The sequence below is a fragment of the Pseudogymnoascus verrucosus genome (genome assembly GCF_001662655.1).
Source record: "Pseudogymnoascus verrucosus strain UAMH 10579 unplaced genomic scaffold scaffold_2, whole genome shotgun sequence".
Classification (NCBI taxonomy): Eukaryota; Fungi; Ascomycota; class Leotiomycetes; order Thelebolales; family Thelebolaceae; genus Pseudogymnoascus; species Pseudogymnoascus verrucosus.
In genome coordinates this window covers 424,268-443,214 of record NW_017263653.1, presented here as the reverse complement: position 1 = coordinate 443,214, position 18,947 = coordinate 424,268, and the positions used below count along the sequence as shown (strand labels likewise).

At 52.6% G+C, this 18,947-nt stretch overlaps 8 protein-coding genes across 8 annotated transcripts; 2 read left to right on the top strand and 6 right to left on the bottom strand.

The window, feature by feature from the left end:
* Positions 1–201: 201 nt before the first annotated feature.
* Positions 202–3,184, top strand: VE01_00803 (uncharacterized protein). Its single transcript, XM_018270331.2, has 3 exons — positions 202–533; positions 602–877; positions 928–3,184. The coding sequence occupies exons 1-3, from the start codon at positions 430–432 to the stop codon at positions 2,285–2,287; spliced, it is 1,740 nt and encodes a 579-aa protein (XP_018134676.1). The 5' UTR covers positions 202–429; the 3' UTR covers positions 2,288–3,184.
* Positions 3,022–4,161, bottom strand: VE01_00802 (uncharacterized protein). The gene has a single exon (XM_018270330.2). It carries the CDS (start codon positions 4,043–4,045, stop codon positions 3,335–3,337), a length of 711 nt encoding a protein of 236 aa, XP_018134677.1. The 5' UTR covers positions 4,046–4,161; the 3' UTR covers positions 3,022–3,334.
* Positions 4,162–4,336: 175 nt separating this feature from the next.
* VE01_00801 (uncharacterized protein) lies at positions 4,337–7,341 on the bottom strand. Its single transcript, XM_059463303.1, has 6 exons — positions 6,850–7,341; positions 5,985–6,758; positions 5,318–5,911; positions 4,764–5,269; positions 4,640–4,714; positions 4,337–4,569 (listed from the first exon to the last, which is right to left on the bottom strand). Exons 2-6 carry the CDS (start codon positions 6,070–6,072, stop codon positions 4,441–4,443), a joined length of 1,392 nt encoding a protein of 463 aa, XP_059320075.1. The 5' UTR covers positions 6,073–6,758; positions 6,850–7,341; the 3' UTR covers positions 4,337–4,440.
* A 319-nt stretch (positions 7,342–7,660) lies between these two features.
* On the top strand, positions 7,661–9,792 carry VE01_00800 (uncharacterized protein). The gene is made up of 3 exons (XM_018270328.2): positions 7,661–8,147; positions 8,207–8,338; positions 8,686–9,792. The coding sequence occupies exons 1-3, from the start codon at positions 7,877–7,879 to the stop codon at positions 9,750–9,752; spliced, it is 1,470 nt and encodes a 489-aa protein (XP_018134675.1). The 5' UTR covers positions 7,661–7,876; the 3' UTR covers positions 9,753–9,792.
* A 485-nt stretch (positions 9,793–10,277) lies between these two features.
* VE01_00799 (uncharacterized protein) lies at positions 10,278–12,245 on the bottom strand (the record flags this gene model as incomplete). The annotated part of the gene is made up of 1 exon (XM_018270327.2): positions 10,278–12,245. Exon 1 carries the CDS (start codon positions 11,988–11,990, stop codon positions 10,278–10,280), a length of 1,713 nt encoding a protein of 570 aa, XP_018134705.1. The 5' UTR covers positions 11,991–12,245.
* On the bottom strand, positions 12,235–12,770 carry VE01_10733 (uncharacterized protein). Its single transcript, XM_059464185.1, has one exon. It carries the CDS (start codon positions 12,713–12,715, stop codon positions 12,404–12,406), a length of 312 nt encoding a protein of 103 aa, XP_059320168.1. The 5' UTR covers positions 12,716–12,770; the 3' UTR covers positions 12,235–12,403.
* A 688-nt stretch (positions 12,771–13,458) lies between these two features.
* On the bottom strand, positions 13,459–16,002 carry VE01_00798 (uncharacterized protein). The gene is made up of 2 exons (XM_018270326.2): positions 15,695–16,002; positions 13,459–15,636 (listed from the first exon to the last, which is right to left on the bottom strand). The coding sequence occupies exons 1-2, from the start codon at positions 15,878–15,880 to the stop codon at positions 13,966–13,968; spliced, it is 1,857 nt and encodes a 618-aa protein (XP_018134706.1). The 5' UTR covers positions 15,881–16,002; the 3' UTR covers positions 13,459–13,965.
* A 283-nt stretch (positions 16,003–16,285) lies between these two features.
* SWC5 (swr complex subunit) lies at positions 16,286–17,474 on the bottom strand. The gene is made up of 2 exons (XM_018270325.2): positions 17,041–17,474; positions 16,286–16,977 (listed from the first exon to the last, which is right to left on the bottom strand). Exons 1-2 carry the CDS (start codon positions 17,412–17,414, stop codon positions 16,290–16,292), a joined length of 1,062 nt encoding a protein of 353 aa, XP_018134703.1. The 5' UTR covers positions 17,415–17,474; the 3' UTR covers positions 16,286–16,289.
* Positions 17,475–18,947: the final 1,473 nt, after the last annotated feature.

Here is an 18,947-nt window from a genome sequence, read left to right as displayed (position 1 = left end):
TACTTCTCTGTCTCAGCATCATTTATTACAGGGAGACATTACTGTTATTGTTGCTGTTGGCAGTTGTTTATTCGTGTTACTCTCCTCGGTCTCCCCCCCTTGATTGATAAACATTGGCCCAAAAGTCTTGGTGTCCGCGCTTACGAGTACTAATCTACTTATACTCCACACCTCCACATCCTTCCTCCACCCACCCCAGAACCTTAAGAAACCCCAAATTTTTGGCTCCACCATTGCTATCGCCAAGTGCCCACTTGTTGCTCGATTACACCTCGTCTCATCCAATGATGTTTCTTTCTCCGCACTTTAATCATCTGCAGATCACCGACAACTAAACAAACCTCACTCTTGTCATCTACGAAAAACCGCCAGAAGCTGATAACAACAACGACCTGGGCCCTCCGCTGGAGGCAGGGTCTTGCAGTCGCTATGTTCTGGAAAAAACCAGACAACGTCGCCGGCACGACTGCACCGGCTATCCTGATCGGCCTCTTCGTCACGTTCGGTGGTCTCCTCTATGGTTACGATACTGGGTAAGACACCAGCTTGCGATATACCTTGAATGCTTATGAGGGACGCATGGCTAACTTGGGGCCTGCAGGATCATCAGCGGCATCATCGCGACACCCTGGTGGCTCAATCAATTCGCGACACAAGTCGATCCCAAGAACCCCTCTAGGAAAGCCTTGACTCCCGCCCAAACGGCCGAGGTCGTGTCTATACTCAGCGCTGGAACATTTGTCGGCGCGCTCGGTGCAGCTCCGCTTGCCGATCAGCTTGGTCGCCGACGTGCTCTGATGATTGCCGTGGGCGTCTTCGCAATTGGAGTCACTCTTCAAGTCGCGTCAATGGCCCTCCCATTGTATGTGGCCGGAAGGTATGTGACATCAATCGAATATATGATCAGACAATACTGACTACAACTAGATTTGTCGCTGGAGTAGGCGTGGGCATGATCTCTGTCATCGTTCCTCTATATCAATCCGAGATGGCACCGAAATGGGTTCGCGGAGTCTTAGTTTGCACATATCAACTGGCGATCACAGTGGGGCTGCTCATTGCAGCAATAGTCGAATATTTCTCCAACAGAATCGACACCGCTGCGTCGTTCCAAATCCCCGTGGCGCTACAGTACGTTTGGGCAGCGATTCTCGTACTGGGCATGATCGTCCTGCCAGAAACGCCGAGATACCTCATCAAGCGTGGCCTCCATGCCGAAGCAGCAGCGTCACTTTCACGAATTCGACGATTAGATATCACGCACCCGGCTCTGGTTGACGAGATTGCGGAAATTGAAGCGAACCATGCCTACGAGGTTTCCCTTGGCCCATCTACCTACCGCGACGTCTTCTTCGGAACGCCCCACCTCGGTCGGCGCCTTCTTACCGGCTGTGGTCTTTTCATGCTGCAACAATTGAGTGGCTGTAACTTCATCTTCTACTTTGGAAACTCGTTCTTCGACAAAGTCATCGGTTCAGGGTTTTTATTTCAGGTGATCGCAAACTCTGTCAATGTTATTGGAACACTTCCTGGCATCGTTTTTGTCGAGTCGCTCGGTCGACGCCGACTGCTGATGGTCGGCGCTGTCAGTATGGCTGTTTGCCAACTGATTGTGGCATCAGTTGGCTCAGTCCACAGCTTGAGTACGGATACTTCGAATAAGTTGTATGCTGCGTTCATATGCATTTACCTATTCTGCTTCGCCTCCACGTGGGGTCCAGTATGCTGGGTCGTTACTGCAGAGATCTTCCCACTGAAAGTCCGCGCCAAATCGATGTCAATTTCTACCTCGTCGAATTGGCTGTTAAACTTTATAATCGCATACACGACCCCTTACCTTCTAGGAAGCGGCCCAGGTGCATTGGATTTGGGTCCTCAGATATTCTATGTTTGGGGAGTCTGTTGCATCTTCGCATTCTTCTTCGTCTGGATCATGGTGTATGAGACGTCCAAGCTCACACTCGAGCAAATCGATGAAATGTACGAGCGAGTCGGCCACGCCTGGAAATCTCAGAGCTTTGAGCCTACATGGTCCTTTCAGAATATCAGACAGGGCCAAGCGAACCCTACTGTGGCGAACGTCACTGTGATAGACACTGCCTCGGGGGAAGAACTGAGACAGAGAACCAATGCTACTGCTACTAGTAGCAATGGTACTGGACATAACACTACTAGAACCAGCGGTGAAGTCATCGAATCTTCTCCGTCCACAACGCAATCAGCAACACACGTAACCGACGAAGACAAAATTGTCGCGTCCTTGGGCAATGTCGATTTCAGCCTCTGATACGATATTTCGATTTGGTACTTATTTCTGGGTACTACGTCCTTCTAATGTCTATTCACGACGAATCTGGAGCGTCGAACGCTGAATGCATCCACAATGGAGTCCCGCGCGCTATATAGCAGCTTCTGGCCTCGGGCCTTCAACTTTGCGACGGCTGTTATGGGTGGGATTACAATGCTATTGACTGGAACTGTCCAGTGGGCGTGTCGTGCAGCACCTAAAGTGGAGGGAATGAAGTCCCATGGAAATTCCATAGCGTTCGTCAGCAACCCCACGCCCTCCTCCACGCCATCGCCTCATGGCGATTGGTAGAGGCCCCAAATGCAGGGGAGCTCACGAGAGTCAAAGAATGGCAGAGAGGAATAGAAGGAGAGAGCAGCGGCAAAGCAGATATCAGCCTCAAATTCTTCCAGGTGTAGGGAAACGTCTGTAGTTGCCTGAGGAGATAGGAGGGGGGACGGGACACGATGAAGACGCGATGGCTCGAAGGCAGACCCGGTCCCTGACCAAGTCCTTCAGAGGTTGGAAGAAGGAAGAAAGGGCTATTTAATGAGAATGAGAGAGGCAGTCTGCGCATTTTTCTCTTTCGGAAGCGGAAAAAAAAAGGAAGTTCAGCTACACGGCCGCCAGCCTCTAAGAGGCGAAGAAGAGGAGGATCTGGATACAATTTCCAAGAACACCACTGAGCTAAAAACTCTTGGTTATACCCCAATCATGAAGCAACGAAATGGATTGTTCGGACGGATCATAGAGATATATAGCTATATTTTCGAAATCCAACGTTTATCTGCGCTGATGCACCATCTCTTGTGCAGGCATGAAATATAAGACCGTTCCGGTTGCCAGCATATTAGAAAGTCACCTGCTTACTATCCCCTGCCGTTCTCCCAACCAAAAGATACGTTGCAAACTGGATAGTACCTTGCCCATGGATAGGTGTGAAAAATAGGATGCCAAAGCTAACAAATGAAGAATTCGGCACGCCCGAATTGCAGCGCTCCCCTGCCTGCTCCCCGAAGTCCCCCCATGTACCACCCAAGCATCTCACTATAACACATACACAACCCGCAAAACAGGCTTCTTCGACCCCTGGTCCTTCCTCCCACTTATCCCCACCAATCCGTCCCCACCATCCGCACTGTTCACATAGAATCCCCCCCCCAACCCCCCCCTCCCCCTCCCTAACTTCCTCGCAACACAAAAAAAATCCATCCTCAGCGGCCTACCTTGGAAGTCCCGCGGGCCCGCAGGTAAATTGTTGTGGCCATACGCTGAATAGAACCGCATGTCAACTGGCAGGCTGTCGAACCGACCTCCCTCGCTATCCACCAGCGTCGAAGCGACGAATCGGTAGGCACGATCGACATCGCTGACAGCGGCGCGTATAGGCGCCTTGCCGACGGACATGTGAGGTAGGTCATTCCATATCCGCGGATCAAGGGAAATGATGTCTTGTCCCGGGTCGGCGGGCAAGCTGTACGGTGGTGGGGCGTTCAGCAGGACCCGGAATGCTTCGGCGCGGGACTCACGGTTGACGCTGAAGATCGTGTGGGCAATAAGATGGGGTGCGATGCTTTTGTTGTAGATGAGAAGCTCGGTGATGTGGAGGTTACATGGTAGGGCGGCGCGCCAGATGGCGGTGCGGAGCTCGGTGGGAAGGCGGGGGAAGGGTGTGAATGTGGGGAGGCTTGAGGTGTCTGGGGTGGTGGCTGTTTCTGACAAACGAGCCTTTCCGAGTAATTCCCCCAGTCCTTTCATCTTGGGAGATGAAAGGAATGAGGCCTTTCTGGTGGAAACTTCAGCGTGTTTGGTCCTCAGCCTCGCTGTCGTATAAGCCTAAACCTGATGGCACATGATAGGTTGTGAGATTGTGTGGTGTTCAGAAGGTGATTGACAAGTTGGCGAGATCGGGATTATAAGCCTCCGCCCAACTACCGTGAAGGATGCGAGCCAAGAGGAGGCAAACTAATATTAGATTGTCGGCCACTATCATATATACAAATTTAAGCCAACAAATTTATTTGGCTAAAGCAAGTATAAAATAATAATTCTGCATTTATAACCTTATAATAGGTTTTATATATTACTCAATATTCAGCATCAGTACACCTAATGGTCAACACTCTAGCTAGACCTCCGTTACTAGATACAAGTTATAAACTCGATTTCCCTTGTGATTCAAAGGGCAAGATGATAACAAGCAGTCCTGCCGCAATGAACAAAGCTCCACTGGTATACACCGGAGCTGACGTCTCCAGGTTTGCATACATTGCAATGATGGGCTTAATGTTAATGTTAGCATCTCATTCTCAAACCGACTTTCGCCACAGACAAAATAAATATAGAACTTACAGCCATGATCCCAAAGATCCGATTCGCCGTCGCAGTGAGCGCATTGCCTGTCCCGCGGTCTTTTGTGGGGAATACCTTCATCCTGTTAGTTGATGTTATTCCAAAATCAATATGGGCTACGTACCTCTGGTGTATACGAATAAAGCACTGCGAACATTATATTCGAAAAGAAGTTAAAGGCACAATTCCAACCTAGCAGCGCGTTGGATGTCACTGCCGTGGTTGAGGCGTACAGGAAAACCCCCGTGAGAACTGTTGAGGCAGAAAGTGTGCCCTTCCTCCCAAAGCCGCGGACCTCAACGAGGGCACCGCCTATCAGAGCGCCAGGGATACCGAGGACGGCCACAATGAGCGAGTTACGGTAGGTGAGGTAAGTGGACCCGTCACCAAACTCAGCGCCGCGGATTGCTTGTAGGTATGGCAGGAATGCGTTGTAGAGAGGGTATCCCAATCCAATAAAGGCCCAGATCAAAATGATCAAGGACGTTGATAGTGCCAGTTTTGGAGTTGCAAAGAGGGCGCGCACATGCGTTAGGTTGAACTTCTCAAGTTTACGCTTTAGGGCTGCGGCTGCGTCGGTTTGTGCACCAGCACCAGTCGGGTCGCAGGCTTGGAGGTCGGCGAGAGTAACTGTGAGTGTTAGTTAGGAAACTGTTGTAGCTGGTTGTAGGTGCTTACGGTTGGAAACCTTTCCATTTCTTTTGGCGACTTCATGGACAATCCGGACGGCCTCCTCATCATTTCCCTTACCCATGTGGTACTTCGGGGACTCGAAGACCGTGAAGAAGCCAAAGCGGACGAAGAACTCAACCATTGATATCGCCCCCATCACTATGACGAAGTATCTCCAGCCCATGTTATCAGATCTATGGCACACTGTTTTCTCTTCACATGTGTGGCTCCCCAGAAGCGGCCAGGCAACCAGAGTAGCCACGACCTGAGCAATTGCCCAGTAAATCGACAGAATTGTCAGGAGATATTGATGTGATCCTGGGAGAAATTCGAGGAAGACAGCCGAGTCCACTGGGAGGTTGCCGCCAACGCCGAAACTCCAGAGGGCAGCAAAGATTCCAATGGAGGCGAAGTTGGGGGACCCTGCTGAGATCAGACCAAATACGGCTGTGATACCAAGTGTCAAGTTGAATGCCCATTTTCTGCCGAAGACGTCACAGCCAAAGCCCCAGAACATAGCGCCTGCAAGGAGGCCTATATTCTGTGCAAGACTGAGAAGCGGTGGTTTGGACGGATTGAACTCGTTTTTGATCGGAGTGACTGCAGGCTGTTAACATTACTGCAAGAAACGCATGGGGAAACAGAAGATTTGAATTGAGCGAGGAATCTTTACATATCAAAGAGGTCACAATGGGCCACAGATTGTCGTTTGCCCAGCCAAACCCCACGACGACGAATAGCTGCCACTGATACCACCCCATCCCGATTTCTTGGATCTGGGAGCAATAAGTATCTGAGCCATGAGCTGCCCGATAATGACGGAGTGCTTGGGAAAAGGCCTCTGGCTAAATTACCGCATGGTTCAAGACACGAGCTTTCGCCTCATAGACCGGGTCAATTGTGCCCTTGGGGATTGCCGCAACCGCTTCATCTGCCGCGTTACGAAAGGTATCGCTCTCGGTCACCGAGAGCACTCCGGCCTCAAGCTTGGAGTCATCGTATGCTGGCTGGGACAAATCTGCTTTACGCTGCGATGGCGATGGAGATGGAGTTTCTTCTACCTCCCCCATGACGTCCTATCTGAAGGGTATAGCTTCTTCGAGATTCAAGTTGCTGCGGGAGGTTCAAAGAATGAAAAAGCAAGAAATGGGGGACCATTGTTAACCCTCCCGGGTTATGTGCTGGTATATATATGGAATCTATATCAAGCTACCGACTGAATGGCAGATCATAATGATCGTTACTTTATGCCTGCAATGACACCATCTGAAAAAGGGTGTGCTGCCAGTGAGGGCTGGTCCCTTGAGGACCACATAATTGGACAAGACAGTGGGGGGAGGGTGGAAGAGGGGGGAGGTATCGTGGGACTCCAAATGTATAAGGCCGAATTGAGAACACTGAGATTGGAGGAGAAGGGTTTAGCTTGGGATGCTATACAGGGTCGCAGCTACCAAAGTAAGCAAAAGTCAGAATGTGGTAGGCTGATGTTGACGCCTTAGTGCGGCTTGATGCTACTCCCCGTACCACAATATACGTACTTTATTTTGATGTGCAGTACCGAATGCGACGAGTTCCGGGAAAAGTGGATTAAGACAACTTGATCTCGTGCTTCACTCCTGCGCTGCGCCGACAATGGCAATTTGTCACGTGTCGGTGATGTGCCATCCCCACTCAACCAGAGTTACCAGACGGGGCCGAGCCTCCCTATTCCCGTCGAACTCTAATCCGGGCGGGACGGACAGTATCAGACTCCGACTATATAGGACTATATAGATAGAGTACCTCGGATTGTTGAAGCTGAATGTTCGATATACAGATCTATTCCCATCTCCTTTTTATTTTTCTGTCACCTTCCCTTTTGATAAAGGAACATGGAAGCATGTTGCTTTAAAACGGTCTAAGGATGGCGTGATGAGAACGAGTTGCGGAATTGCGGAACTCCAAGGGCTGTGTTGACGTATGCGATCCAAAGCCGCTTATAAGGATCCAAGGGGTCGCTGAAGACCGGAATCTGGCAAACGAAGAGTATATAGAGCTTTTTAAACTTTTCTATAAGCCGGATATTCCGAAGTTAATAACAATTTCCATCAGATCGGCATCGGAATTCGGGGCCTAGGAGCACTTAATTCCGCTCAGCTTACCCAACACTCGGCCTTTCGGGCTTCACAGCTCAAAATTCCGATTGAAATCTACCAGCTACATCAAATCCATTTGACAGAAAACTGGAGACATGAATTCCGAGATTCCTATTGCCGGCCCAGCTTTGGCATTCGACGGGCCCAGAACACGACTTTACTAGTTTAAAGCCCTGTCACTGTCAAATGGACTCGTCATAGAACTGAATCAAATCTTGAAGGCATGTGAATATACTCATCGGCTCCGCCGCCCTGGCGGATTAATCCCTTGTCAGCAAATATAATACCTGTATCAATATCTGTATAACACGAAGGAACATGGAGTGTCCCTTACGTGTAACCGTTCCGTATATAAAGTCCCCTTGGAAGCCCGCTACTAAGAAGTAAATTGAATCAATTATAAGGTTACATATAGTATAAACCATTCACCATGACCTCAAGTATCCTCCTTCAGGGCGGAACGGTTCTATACCACGACGATGAAGACTATGTGACTGCACTCAGTGACACTGATGTTCTCGTCACAGGGAACCTGATTGCAAAAATCGCGACGGGTATAGAGGTGCCACAAGGCACTACGATTATCGATTGCAAGGGCAAGATCGTTTCCCCTGGCTTCATTGATACGCATCATCACCTATGGCAGACGCAGTTGAAGGGGCGGCATATGGATGAGACGCTGCTGGACTATATGGTGGCAGGTACTGTAGCATCATAATCCCCACATGATGAGCAAAATACTAATCTCGGGATGGAGTAGGAAATATGCAGAGTTACAACTTCACGCCAGAGGACATGTTCTGGGGCCAACTAGCCGGCTGTCTTGAAGCCATCGATGCGGGAACCACATATGTCCTTGACCACTCGCACGGCAACTACACCCCCGAACATGGTGAGTCGCTCTTGCCTTGCTTTTTCTTTGCTCCTGCCTCTTCACTTTTGTCCTATCGCACATGCCTCTTCAAACTCCTATGCCCTCGCTCCTGCCTCCTCGCTCTTCCCCCCTCATTCTTGCCTCCTAGCTCTCACCCGATTGCCCCTGCCTCATTCTTGTCCCCACGCTCTTGTTCCTCGCTCCTGCCACCTCATTTTTCTCCACTCGTTCTTTCCTCACTCGTTCTTGACTCCTTCGCTCTTACCTCAGTTACTCTTACCTCATCTCCCTCGTTCCTGCCCTTTCAGCCATACCCCTTCGCTCCTTCCCCTTTTTACCTCGCAACACACACTAACATCCCCCAGCAACTCAATGCTTATCCGCAACCACCGCCTCAGGTCTCCGCTCCACCTACGCCTACGCCACACCCTCCGTCCCCCTAACCTCCTGGACCGTCTCCACCGTCGTCCCCTCATCCGATATCCTCTCTTCTTGGTCCCTAGATCAACTCGAGTCCCTTGCCAAGTCCCAACCCCACGCCAACGGCCGCCTCACCATCGGTCTCGGTTTTGACCTCTACTTCCTCCCTCAGGAAGTTGTCATCGGGATCTTTGAGCGGTTCCGGAGGGCGGGGGTGAAGGTTATTACTTCGCATGTTGCGAAGAATCCTGTTTTTGGGAAGGCGTCTACGGTGGAACTTTTGGATTCTTATGGGTTACTGGGGCCGGACATTGTTTTGTCTCATGCTACGAATCTTACGTTTGCTGAACACGCCGTGCTTCACGCTGCTAAAGTTCATGTCTCCTCTACACCGTCTTCAGAGGCGCAGACTGCGCTTGGATGGCCTGTTGCGCTGCGCTCTGACGTCCATGGTTCACTGGGGGTAGACAGTCATGCCTTCTGCGGGTCTAGCATCCTTTCCGAAGCGCGTGCTGCACTGTTGCTTGCTAGACAAGAGACCAACGCCGCGTTATTAGACAAAGGTGAGTTTCCCCAGAAACTGGTAGGAGGAGCAAGAGAAGCGTTTAATCTCGCCACTGTGGGCGGTGCGAGGGCGGTGGGGATGGGTGATAAGATTGGGAGAATCAGGGAGGGGTATTTAGCTGATCTAGTGGTGGTCGACGGAAGGACTCCAGGGATGGCGGGGGTGAGTTCTTGGGATCCTGTTGTTGCTGTTGTGGGACATAGTGGTGTGCGGGATGTGGAAACGGTGATTGTTGATGGCGTTGTGAGGAAGAGAGGGGGAAAGTTGGTGGGTGTTGAGTTAGAGGGAGGAGAGAGATTGGAGTGGGAGGGGGTGGCGGAGAAGGTGGAGAGGAGTAGGGAGGAGGTGCAGAGACGGATTGAGGGGGTGAATTTGGAGAAGGCGAGGGAGTTGGTGGTGGGGATGTGGCATGTTGATGAGAGTAAGATTAAAGCTGTGGAATATTGATGGTAGTAAGGTAAGTAGTATCATGCATCTCCCCTCCCGAACATCCCCCTTGTGCGCGCATGCATAGCCAACGGCGCCGATGCCCAAGAACCCGCTGAAGCATGCGTCGTCGACCCTCTTTCTCCCAACCGTCCTCGCCTTTCTCGCCGCCCGCTTACTTCTCACCACCTCTCTTATTTCTCATCGTCGTCTTTCTCACCACCTCACATGTCATCCTTCACTTCGTCTCTGTCCTATGTTCACACTTCTAGGTAAGTAGGTAGGTTCTTCGCCATCGTTTACCATAGTCGACATACACATAACATGGGTAAACCATCCTGTGAGCTTTGCTATTCCAAATTCCGATTCATGTGCAGCACAAACACCTCTTTTCTACCCCATTGATGGCAATGAAACTCAATTCGTAAACCTAATCTATCATACAGGGGAATAAATATAAACACACAAGCCTCGCTCTCCGAGACCCCCTTTCCACCACAACTAGCCAAAGCCCAACGCACGGACCAACCTCTCCATCAACCCCCCCTAGGCCACCTTCTCCCCCACCTTCTCCCCCGCTAACTCCCCACTTAACCCACTCTCCCGCTCCTCCCCCTCCCCCGCCACCTGCGGCGCCTCATAGCCCTCCACAATCGGACCAGTATAGAACTGCTTGCCCCTCATAATCCAGTACAAGTACGCGAAGAAGAAGATCGCAACCAAGAAGACGCACGCGTAGTTCATCGTATCAGCCGCAACAGGGTACGCGGTCGGCAGCACGAAGATGACGCTCACGAACGCGGTCCAGATACACGCCCAGATATTGATGTACCTTGAGTACCGTCCCATGTGCCAGGGGCCTGGCTTGAATTGTCCGAAGATCAGCTTGCAGGCGATGGGGATGCAGTAGGAGATATCGAGGGAGATGGCGCAGACGTTGAAGACGCCCGAGATGGCGGTGTAGGAGCCGAGTCCGATGAGGTTGATCAGGATGCAGAGGACGACGCTGAGCCAGACGGAGGTGAGCGGCGTGCCGGAGATGGAGCTGACCTTTGTCCAGACGGGGGAGAAGGGGATGAGACGGTCGCGGGAGAAGGCGAAGAAGGTGCGAGCTGTGGCTTGGAGGGCCGTGAAGCACACGAACTTGATAATGATGAAGCCGCAGACGGTGTAGAAGATGCCGCCGGCCTTGCCGAGGGAGTTGTAGAAGATCATGGCGACGGGCTGGTAGGCGCTGAGGATGTCGGCCGAGGAGGGGCCCATGCAGTAGCCGAGAACGATGTTGAAGAGGAAGCCGCCGATGTAGGTGAATGTCATGGCGGCGGAGATGGCCCAGGGCGCTTTCTTGGCGGGGTTCGAGATCTCCTCAGTGATATGCGCCGTGGCGTCGTAATCGGTCATGGTCCAGGCGACAGAGAGGAAGCCGAACAAAAATGAGAACCCCTTTGGCTGCCATCCAGAGCTCGACTCGATCTCTGTGAAGACAAAGCTCGCCGTGTTCTTGTTCTCCGTCTTGACGAGCAGAGCAATACAGCAAGACACCAGCACAGCAATGTGAAAGATAACATAACCCTTGGTCATCTTCTCAATCCAGTACGTGGAAAGCGAATTGACCAGACCCGTGAGAACGGTCAATGCAGCCATAACGCCAACCGTCGTATTCTCCGTAATCTCATACTTGAAATCCGTGCCCATAGCCACGGCCGCGAGCAGCATCTGCGCGGCACCGTACTCTGAACTGGCCACACCAGCAATCTGACCGAGCAGATTGATCCAGCCCGTGATCCACGATATGACCGGCACGTACTTCTTCGGCGCCAGGCGCGACACCGTGTAGTACAGTCCGCCAGACGTAGGGTACGCCGAGACCAGCTCCGCGACAGAGAAGGCGAGACACATGCACCCGGACCCCGCGATCAACCAACACCACACCGCCGCCGCAGCGCCGCCAGCAGCCAGCGGGTAGGAGTAGGTAGTCATTGTGGTCGCGAAGAGGCCCGAGATGCTCACGGCGAAGGAAAAGGTGGAGAGGTAGCCAAACTCGCGCTTGAAGACGGGCTTGTACCCGAACTCGGCCTGGAGCTGGGCATCGTCGCTGTCGGCGCCGTCCTGGGAGTCGTTGGAGAGCGAGCGTGCCCCGTCGGGGCCGTTGTTGGTGGAGAGATGTCCGATGCTACGGGTGCGGTGGCGGACGATGTGACCGTCTGAGCTACCGGCGGACGGGGAGATGACATCACCGGGTGCTGTATCCTTGGCCATCTTGGCGGGCTGTTGTGAATGCGCAACACGAGCGGGAGTTTTCCAGGAAATCTATGTGGATTTGGACATAAATAGAGGGTTTTGATATTCAAAAAAACAGTAGATTAAAAGAAAGGAAAGGGAAAAGAAATGAGGCAGAAGAGGAACATGGTACAAAAGATCTGACGGCGACGCCAAGGAAAGCTCTGAAGGGAAAAATAGCGGGCTGGCATGGGTGGTTGATTGAAAACATGGAAAGTGGAATGGACGAAAAAGTGAAAGCGGGCTAAAAGATAATGTCCGAGGGAAAAAGGTGACCAAGCCATTTCGGGCAATGACGAGGCTATCTGTATGGTTAAGATAAGTACAAGGCAGCGCCGAGAAGACGACTATGCCCTATAGAGTGGCATGGTATAGCGACATTATGCCGCATTTCACGTGGGGGGAGAATAGGGAGGATTTAGATTAATCCATAGATCGTCGAAGGATAATCCACAGGTGATGTACATTTTACACTTTTGAATATTGTAAAAGTATGGGTTGTCCATAGAGAAGGTAGAGAGATTCGAGGGTAGATGTTTGGGTTCTTGAGGTTGTCCATAGAGAGGCCGTAGAGGCCGTTGAGAGTCGTATAGGCCGGAAGAGAAGGTATAGGTTAACCGTTGAACTGACCATGTCTGCCCATAAATAATGTCTGGGTTGTCCATAGGGAGAGCATCGGTTGGGAATGGATCGTCGTAAATCATGCCTAGGTGATCTATAGACGGCCCTTAGGCGGCCTTTAGGGAGTTCTTAGGAGACTTTAGAAGGTGTTTAGGAGACTTAGGAAGTCGTTAGGGGGGTTCTTAGACACTGGAGCACGCAGAACAAGTAAAGATTAGCCCCTAGAGCAAGTACAGAAGTTAGCCATAGAGAAACGACCGAGAGTCCCATAGTAAGCCGAACGAGCCCATAGAAGCCAAACGAGCCCATAGAAAAGCCAAACAAACCCATAGTAAACCATACAGAGGCCACAGAGAGTCCCATAGTCACCCGAACGAGCCCATAGAACGCCACGAGCCCATAGAAAGCCACGAGCCCATAGATAGTCCCCCAAACAAACCCATAAGTAAACCAACCAACCAACCGAGGCCATCACACGAGCTCATCGCCAGTCCCATCGCTTATCCTCGTACTCCCCTACGTAGGCCTCCTAGCATAGTGGGGGGCAAACGCGGAACATGGAAGGTGCATAGCATCTTGGTATGTTTTGGCGGGTGTTAGGATGTCCTTGGTATGTCTCTGACACTGGGAAGGGGCGACCGTGATGACGCTAAACTCCACTGGTAAGGAAAAAACAACTCCACTATCACCGAGCTAGCTGGGGATACTTGCAAAGACGTGCTGCTGTACCCTGTATTGTATGGAGAAAATTGGGTAAGATTTGTATCTCCACCTTCAGCAGCTGTAAACTACTACTGTGCGTACGGTTCAGGAACATGGACACGTGATCACCTATGCATGTTGTTTTCCTTTCCTCCTCCAATGTAATTTGTCTGGGATCGTCGACGTTGAACAAAGATCAACAGTGGCATCTGCCGGTGCTGCGCTAGTTGTTTACGTACAATAATTTGTATATGTGTCTATGGGTTGGTTAGATGTTACAGAAATTCCCATCCGTCTATATTCTGTCTTGTCTGCCCTCCTTCTTATCTCCCCCTCCCTTGTGAATTTCAGCGCTTGAATCCACGTCTTATCTGTCTGCCGTCTGTCGTCGCACTCGCACTCGGCGTCGCCGTACTGTACGACAACTGGGAACACATCCCTACCCAACCTCCACACGATCCGCAACCCCCACCACACCCTCCCAGGCCACCTCTAACTAAAAATCCCATCCCCATGGGGTCACGTTCCACTCCCCCACGTATCTACACACCACCACCACCGTCAACAACCACATGAAGATCCTATTCTTCCACCACCACCACCAACCACTACCAACCACATGAAAATCCCATTACAATTCCTTCTTCTCCTCCAGCTTCTCCTCCTTCTTCTCCTCCCCCTGCTTCACTCCCCCATTCTGCCTCCCATCATTCCTCCTCGCCCCCATCCCCATCACCACCTCCTTCTCCCCCTCCTTCAACTTCGCCAACTCCTTCTTACTCATCGTCAAGCTCCCCTTCGCCATCGCCTCCATCGGCAACGGCCTCACATACGGCTGACACACCCAAAACGGCCTCCTACACTCCCTCACCGCCTTAACACTCGTCTCATACTCCACCGCCTTCCCTCCCTCCACCTCCCCCTCCGTTTCTAACCCCTCATACCCCACCGCCGACAGCACATTTCCGTCCCCCTCCCCCTCCTTATCCAGCGCATCATGATAGCTCGCCCCCCCCGTAGCTTCGTACTCCCTAATCCCCTCCTCCACAACCCGCTCCACCATCGCCAGAACCCCCTCATACGCCTCCATGTCCCCCGGGCGACTCCGCGCTAGGGCGTCGCGCACGGAGTGGTGTTTCGAGACGAGCGCGCGCAGGAGGTGGAAGCAGTGAGGTTGCATGGCGAGGAGGTTGGGGCTAGATGTTTTTTCGCGCTTCTGTTTCTTGTTTGCGTTTTTCTGCTTCTTATTTGGCGTCTGCGTAGTTGGTGCCGCGGTAGGCTGTGCTTCAGTCGCTGCCTCCACCGCCGTGGTTTCAGCAGGAGGCTCAGCACCAGTCTTCGCGCGCTTGCGCGGCGGTTCATCGCTCGCTTCAGGCGTCGGAGGATCCCTCGCACCCGCCGCTGCCTGGCCAGGGATATAAAGCGGTTTCCTCGCCGGCGGCGCTTGCTCAAGCACATACTTATACAGAATATCCAAATACCTCCTCAGCGCCTCATCCATCCTAAACCCCCCCTTCCCATCCCTCCCCCTCCAATACATACACCCCTCCTCCCCCACCTCGGGCGCCTCGGCAAAAATAGCAGGATCGTACAAGTTCCCCTCGGCGCTCATCACGGCATCCGCGCCTGTGGCTTCAAGACACCTCTCGATGTCGCCGCGGGAGAGGATATTCCCGTTGGCAAAGATAACCGTCTCCTTCGGCAGATTATCCCTAAGGTGTCGAATCGCCGCCCAATCCGCTAATCCTGTCTTATGTCCCTTCGCCTCGCGCAGCCTCCCATGAACAGTCAATATACTAGCCCCCGCGCTCAAAACCTTCTCCGCATACGCCAACGTCTCCTCACGCGTCTCAAGCACGCGTATCTTCGCCGTCACCGGCACGTCGAGGCCGGTATGTAGTGTATTGATCAACTTATAAATAAGTTCCTGATCCTCCTGCAAAAACGCCCCATACCCCCCCTTCCTCGCAATCCCCTGCGGACACCCGAGATTCAAATCCACCGCATCACAAAACGGCGCCACGTACTGCGCGGCCGCCAGCAGATCCTCCGGCGTGTTCGCGCAGAACTGCACGAAGAGCGGGCGGTCGATAGAGGGGTGTCCGTCGAGGTAGGTGTCTGTCGACGAAACAGGAGGGGCGGAGGTAGGAACGGTCGGGAGGCCAGAGCGAGTGGGTTGGAAGTGGTTGAAGCGGAATTTTTCGGTGGTGGTGAAGAGGCGCGCGTGAAGCATGGGGGTGTAGGCGAGGAGGTCTTTGGTGCTTGAGGCGGTCATGTAGGTGCGGGTGAGCATGCGCCAGGCCTGGTGGGGGAGTTAGCTGGCTGGTTGGTGATGTTTGGGGAGGAATGGGGGGGCTTACGAATTCAGATTGGTCAACCATGGGAGCGAGGACAAACTTGGGACTGCCTATACTTTCGTAGAAGGCGCGGCCATGGAGTTTCGTCGGCTTGGGGGATTCTGCGGCGGTGGTGGTTTCGGTGGGTGTTTGCATCGACTCCGCCGGCGTCGCATCGCCGCGCGTGCCGTTGGTAGTTGCAGTTGCCATTGTTCGGGTGGATCGTAGCGTGCTGGAGGAGAGGATGCGCCTTGCACAGGCGCTGAGGATTCTTGGAATGGACGCCACTGTTGGAACCGGGAAGAGAGTTGGAGGGAGGGGTGAGGGTTTCGAGACCTTGAGGATTTTTGGAGTGGCCGAGGTGAGTAATTATTTTTTGTGAGATGTGGTCTGTGCGCGAGCCTTGTGGCGAGGCTGAAGTTGCCGCCCCTGGGGCATAGGTGAACATATTATAACGACTCCGTTCATATGTAATTGTCTCCTTCAAGTGTAGCAAACTCTTCGTATTATAAATATACATTTCTACCCATAATCCCACATTCAACCCCCACCCCCAATGCAACCCCCCAAACCCCAACTCCAACTCCAAACCCACCCCACTCACCCTCTAACCAACGCCCTACAACTTCCCAACAGTGGCCCTCCGCACCTCCTCCCTCTTCCCCTCCACCCTCTCCAAAAACTCCTTCCTCTGCAAATAACTCCCCTTCCCCTTCTCCGCAACCTCCAACTCCTCCCTAATCCCCTCCTTATCCACAAACCCAGCCCAATCCATCTTACTCTTCTCAACCGTATTCAACTTCCTCCCCTTCTCCACCTCCTGCTGCGCTACCAATCTCTCCCGTATCATCCCTACTCCCAACTTTAAATCCGATCGCGGCGGCCCAGTATCGATGACGGGTTCGAACATAGAGCGCCGCGCGAGTTTGGTGGGCCGCCTAGGGGGGGAGGTGGATGTGGGCGCGTCTGTGGTGGGGGAGGGGTTGGAGGCGAGGTACAGCCGTGCTTCGGCGGAGTCGCGGGGGACGATTTTTGTTTCCGTGTGCACTTTGCCCGCGAAATTGTAGGTGCGCTGGATTGTCACTGTGTCATCCCCATTCGGGCCCGGGAGTGTCGTGAGGGCCGACGCAGCCGCCGCGGCGGTTTTTGATACCGGGCCGACGGTGTCGAGGGCTTGGGTGTCGGAGGGAGGTAGGGGGGTGTGTTCGGTGGGTTGTTTGGGTGATCCGGATACCATGGATGCCCATAGCGCGTCGACATCTACAGTCGCATTTTTCGTATCTGCAAGTGGTGCGCGCTCTTCCTCTCTATATCTAGTTAGCACTATCCATCTCCCGCACCACGGCTTATCCCACAAGAGCAGAACTTACGCAGCAGCAGCCATCCTCCTCGTCTTCACAAACCCCCCCTCCCCCCCCTCATCCTCCTCCTCCTCCTCCCCCCTCCTCCGCCGCCTCCTCTGCTTCTTCAACCCCTTCCCAATAATCGCCTCATCTCCCGAATTCTCAAACCCTATATCCTCCGCATCCTCACCCGCAGGTTGCTTTGCACGTTTCCTTTTCGTAGCAGGCTTCCCTTTCTTCGCCTCAGTTGGTGCTTCGCCCTCGCCCTCGCCTTCGGCTTCGGATTCAGACTCGGATGCTGAGGCGACAGCAGCGGGTGCCTCGTCGGGGACGAAATCCTCGTCTTCTGAGGAGGCGTAGTTTTCGTCTTCGACGATTTCATCGATTATAGGAGGCGCCATTGTGATCGTGCTATATGCGCAAGTGATGCTCGTCGCAATACCTCGCCTCTACACTCGCGTCCCCCAAAGAAGGCTCACAAGGCTGACCAGCGCTAGAGGCGCTAAACCTTAAATTCCTAGTCATGGCGAGGCTGAATCACGTGAGCTGTTCAATCGGCCAAGAGACGGTTTTTTTGGACACGGGATGTCTCGGAACGCGTTGGTCCCGATGTAACCCTGGTGGGCGCGGCGGGCGCGGCAGGCTCAGACTCGATATTAAGGATATTAAGGTGTATTGTTTCAGGGTAATACATTTTTGTGTTAGGATGACACCGCTTCAGAGACTGTGAATGCAATGCTACTCTGTATAACATTGGCCATGGAGGAGGGCTGGTTGTGGTGGTAATATTGGTATTCCATGGGTGTGCATGGCTGATGGAGGTCCAAACTCTGCCATGGCATGGCTGGCTGTCCTTATTCCCTCCTATAGAGAGGGGCGGAGGGAGATCCGTCAGATAGATAGAGTATAAGATTACCCCTCAGTAATATGCCTTCCCCCTTTAAGGAGCCAGGATTACGGCTAGCATGACGAGATGAGATCTCAGGGTCTCCCGCTGTTGTTAATCTATCTCTGATTCCCTACCCGCTCCCTCTCTCTCTGTGATCTCTCGCCTTACTGGTGTTGACAAATTGCAGTTCGCGCCAGGTTAAACACTCCCTCACTCACTCACTCACTCACTCTAGGATCAGGCAGGTACCAGTATTCGCAGGATCAAGAGGCATGCCTAAAGTAGTTTCGCCTGCGTCGATCAGTGTCACAATACACTACCAAATACAATAATCGAACCGCCGGCCAAGCCTCGGTGTATATTAAATTAACCCGCCCAAAAAAACCCAAACAAAAGAAAACAATCTCACCTGCGAACTACATTCTCGAAGTCTGTCGACGAGGGGGGGGGAGAGAGAAAACCATAATACAAATCTGTCACATCGACTATAATCTGCAATCGACCAAACCAAAAAACGCCTCCTTCTCCACGATCGAGATGAGATAGGTATCCACTCCAAGCTCTACTCTACTAGCGAGTTCAACCACCATCGTCATCGCCGAACTGTCCGGCTCGTGGATGGTGGTTGTGTGTGGGGGAGCGCTCGCGAGCGTACTTCGTACCATTCGTAATATGGTGGTGTTTCACGCTGGCGTAATGCACGTCCGGAGGGACCTAACGCTTTGGTGCTGATAATTTACTATAGTACGCTACGCTATGCCGCGCATGCGAGTAAGCCGAGCGCCGCTCGCTGGGCGAGATGAGCGAGGAATGGGTTGGGATGAGAATAGGGGTAAGTAAATTGTTACTGCTAGAAGTCGTAGCCCGGCGCGGCGGACTGTTCTGTTTCTGCGCCTCCCTTGCATGGCGGGCAAGCTCACAGACACAGACGACTCTGATCCTAGAGTCGTGGTGGGCGGGGTAGGTATTAGGAGGAGTGGCTGTTTGAGGAGAGTGGTATTGAGTGTGTGTGTGGTGTGGCTCAGGCGTGCGTTAAATTGTCATT

Bases quoted from the DNA above. Each gene is read 5' to 3' on its own strand.
- VE01_00800 (XM_018270328.2), top strand. From the start codon at position 7,877: ATGACCTCAAGTATCCTCCTTCAGGGCGGAACGGTTCTATACCACGAC. The intron at 8,148-8,206 runs GTACTGTAGCAT...GGGATGGAGTAG, and splicing joins GCTGGACTATATGGTGGCAG to GAAATATGCAGAGTTACAAC. The intron at 8,339-8,685 runs GTGAGTCGCTCT...AACATCCCCCAG, and splicing joins CAACTACACCCCCGAACATG to CAACTCAATGCTTATCCGCA.
- SWC5 (XM_018270325.2), bottom strand. From the start codon at position 17,414: ATGGCGCCTCCTATAATCGATGAAATCGTCGAAGACGAAAACTACGCC. The intron at 16,978-17,040 runs GTAAGTTCTGCT...AACTAGATATAG, and splicing joins AGGAGGATGGCTGCTGCTGC to AGAGGAAGAGCGCGCACCAC.
- VE01_00798 (XM_018270326.2), bottom strand. From the start codon at position 15,880: ATGGCAACTGCAACTACCAACGGCACGCGCGGCGATGCGACGCCGGCG. The intron at 15,637-15,694 runs GTAAGCCCCCCC...CTCCCCCACCAG, and splicing joins TGGTTGACCAATCTGAATTC to GCCTGGCGCATGCTCACCCG.
- VE01_00802 (XM_018270330.2), bottom strand. From the start codon at position 4,045: ATGAAAGGACTGGGGGAATTACTCGGAAAGGCTCGTTTGTCAGAAACA.
- VE01_00801 (XM_059463303.1), bottom strand. From the start codon at position 6,072: ATGGGGTGGTATCAGTGGCAGCTATTCGTCGTCGTGGGGTTTGGCTGG. The intron at 5,912-5,984 runs GTAAAGATTCCT...AACAGCCTGCAG, and splicing joins CATTGTGACCTCTTTGATAT to TCACTCCGATCAAAAACGAG. The intron at 4,715-4,763 runs GTACGTAGCCCA...AACAGGATGAAG, and splicing joins TTTATTCGTATACACCAGAG to GTATTCCCCACAAAAGACCG.
- VE01_10733 (XM_059464185.1), bottom strand. From the start codon at position 12,715: ATGATTTACGACGATCCATTCCCAACCGATGCTCTCCCTATGGACAAC.
- VE01_00803 (XM_018270331.2), top strand. From the start codon at position 430: ATGTTCTGGAAAAAACCAGACAACGTCGCCGGCACGACTGCACCGGCT. The intron at 534-601 runs GTAAGACACCAG...TGGGGCCTGCAG, and splicing joins CTCTATGGTTACGATACTGG to GATCATCAGCGGCATCATCG. The intron at 878-927 runs GTATGTGACATC...GACTACAACTAG, and splicing joins CCATTGTATGTGGCCGGAAG to ATTTGTCGCTGGAGTAGGCG.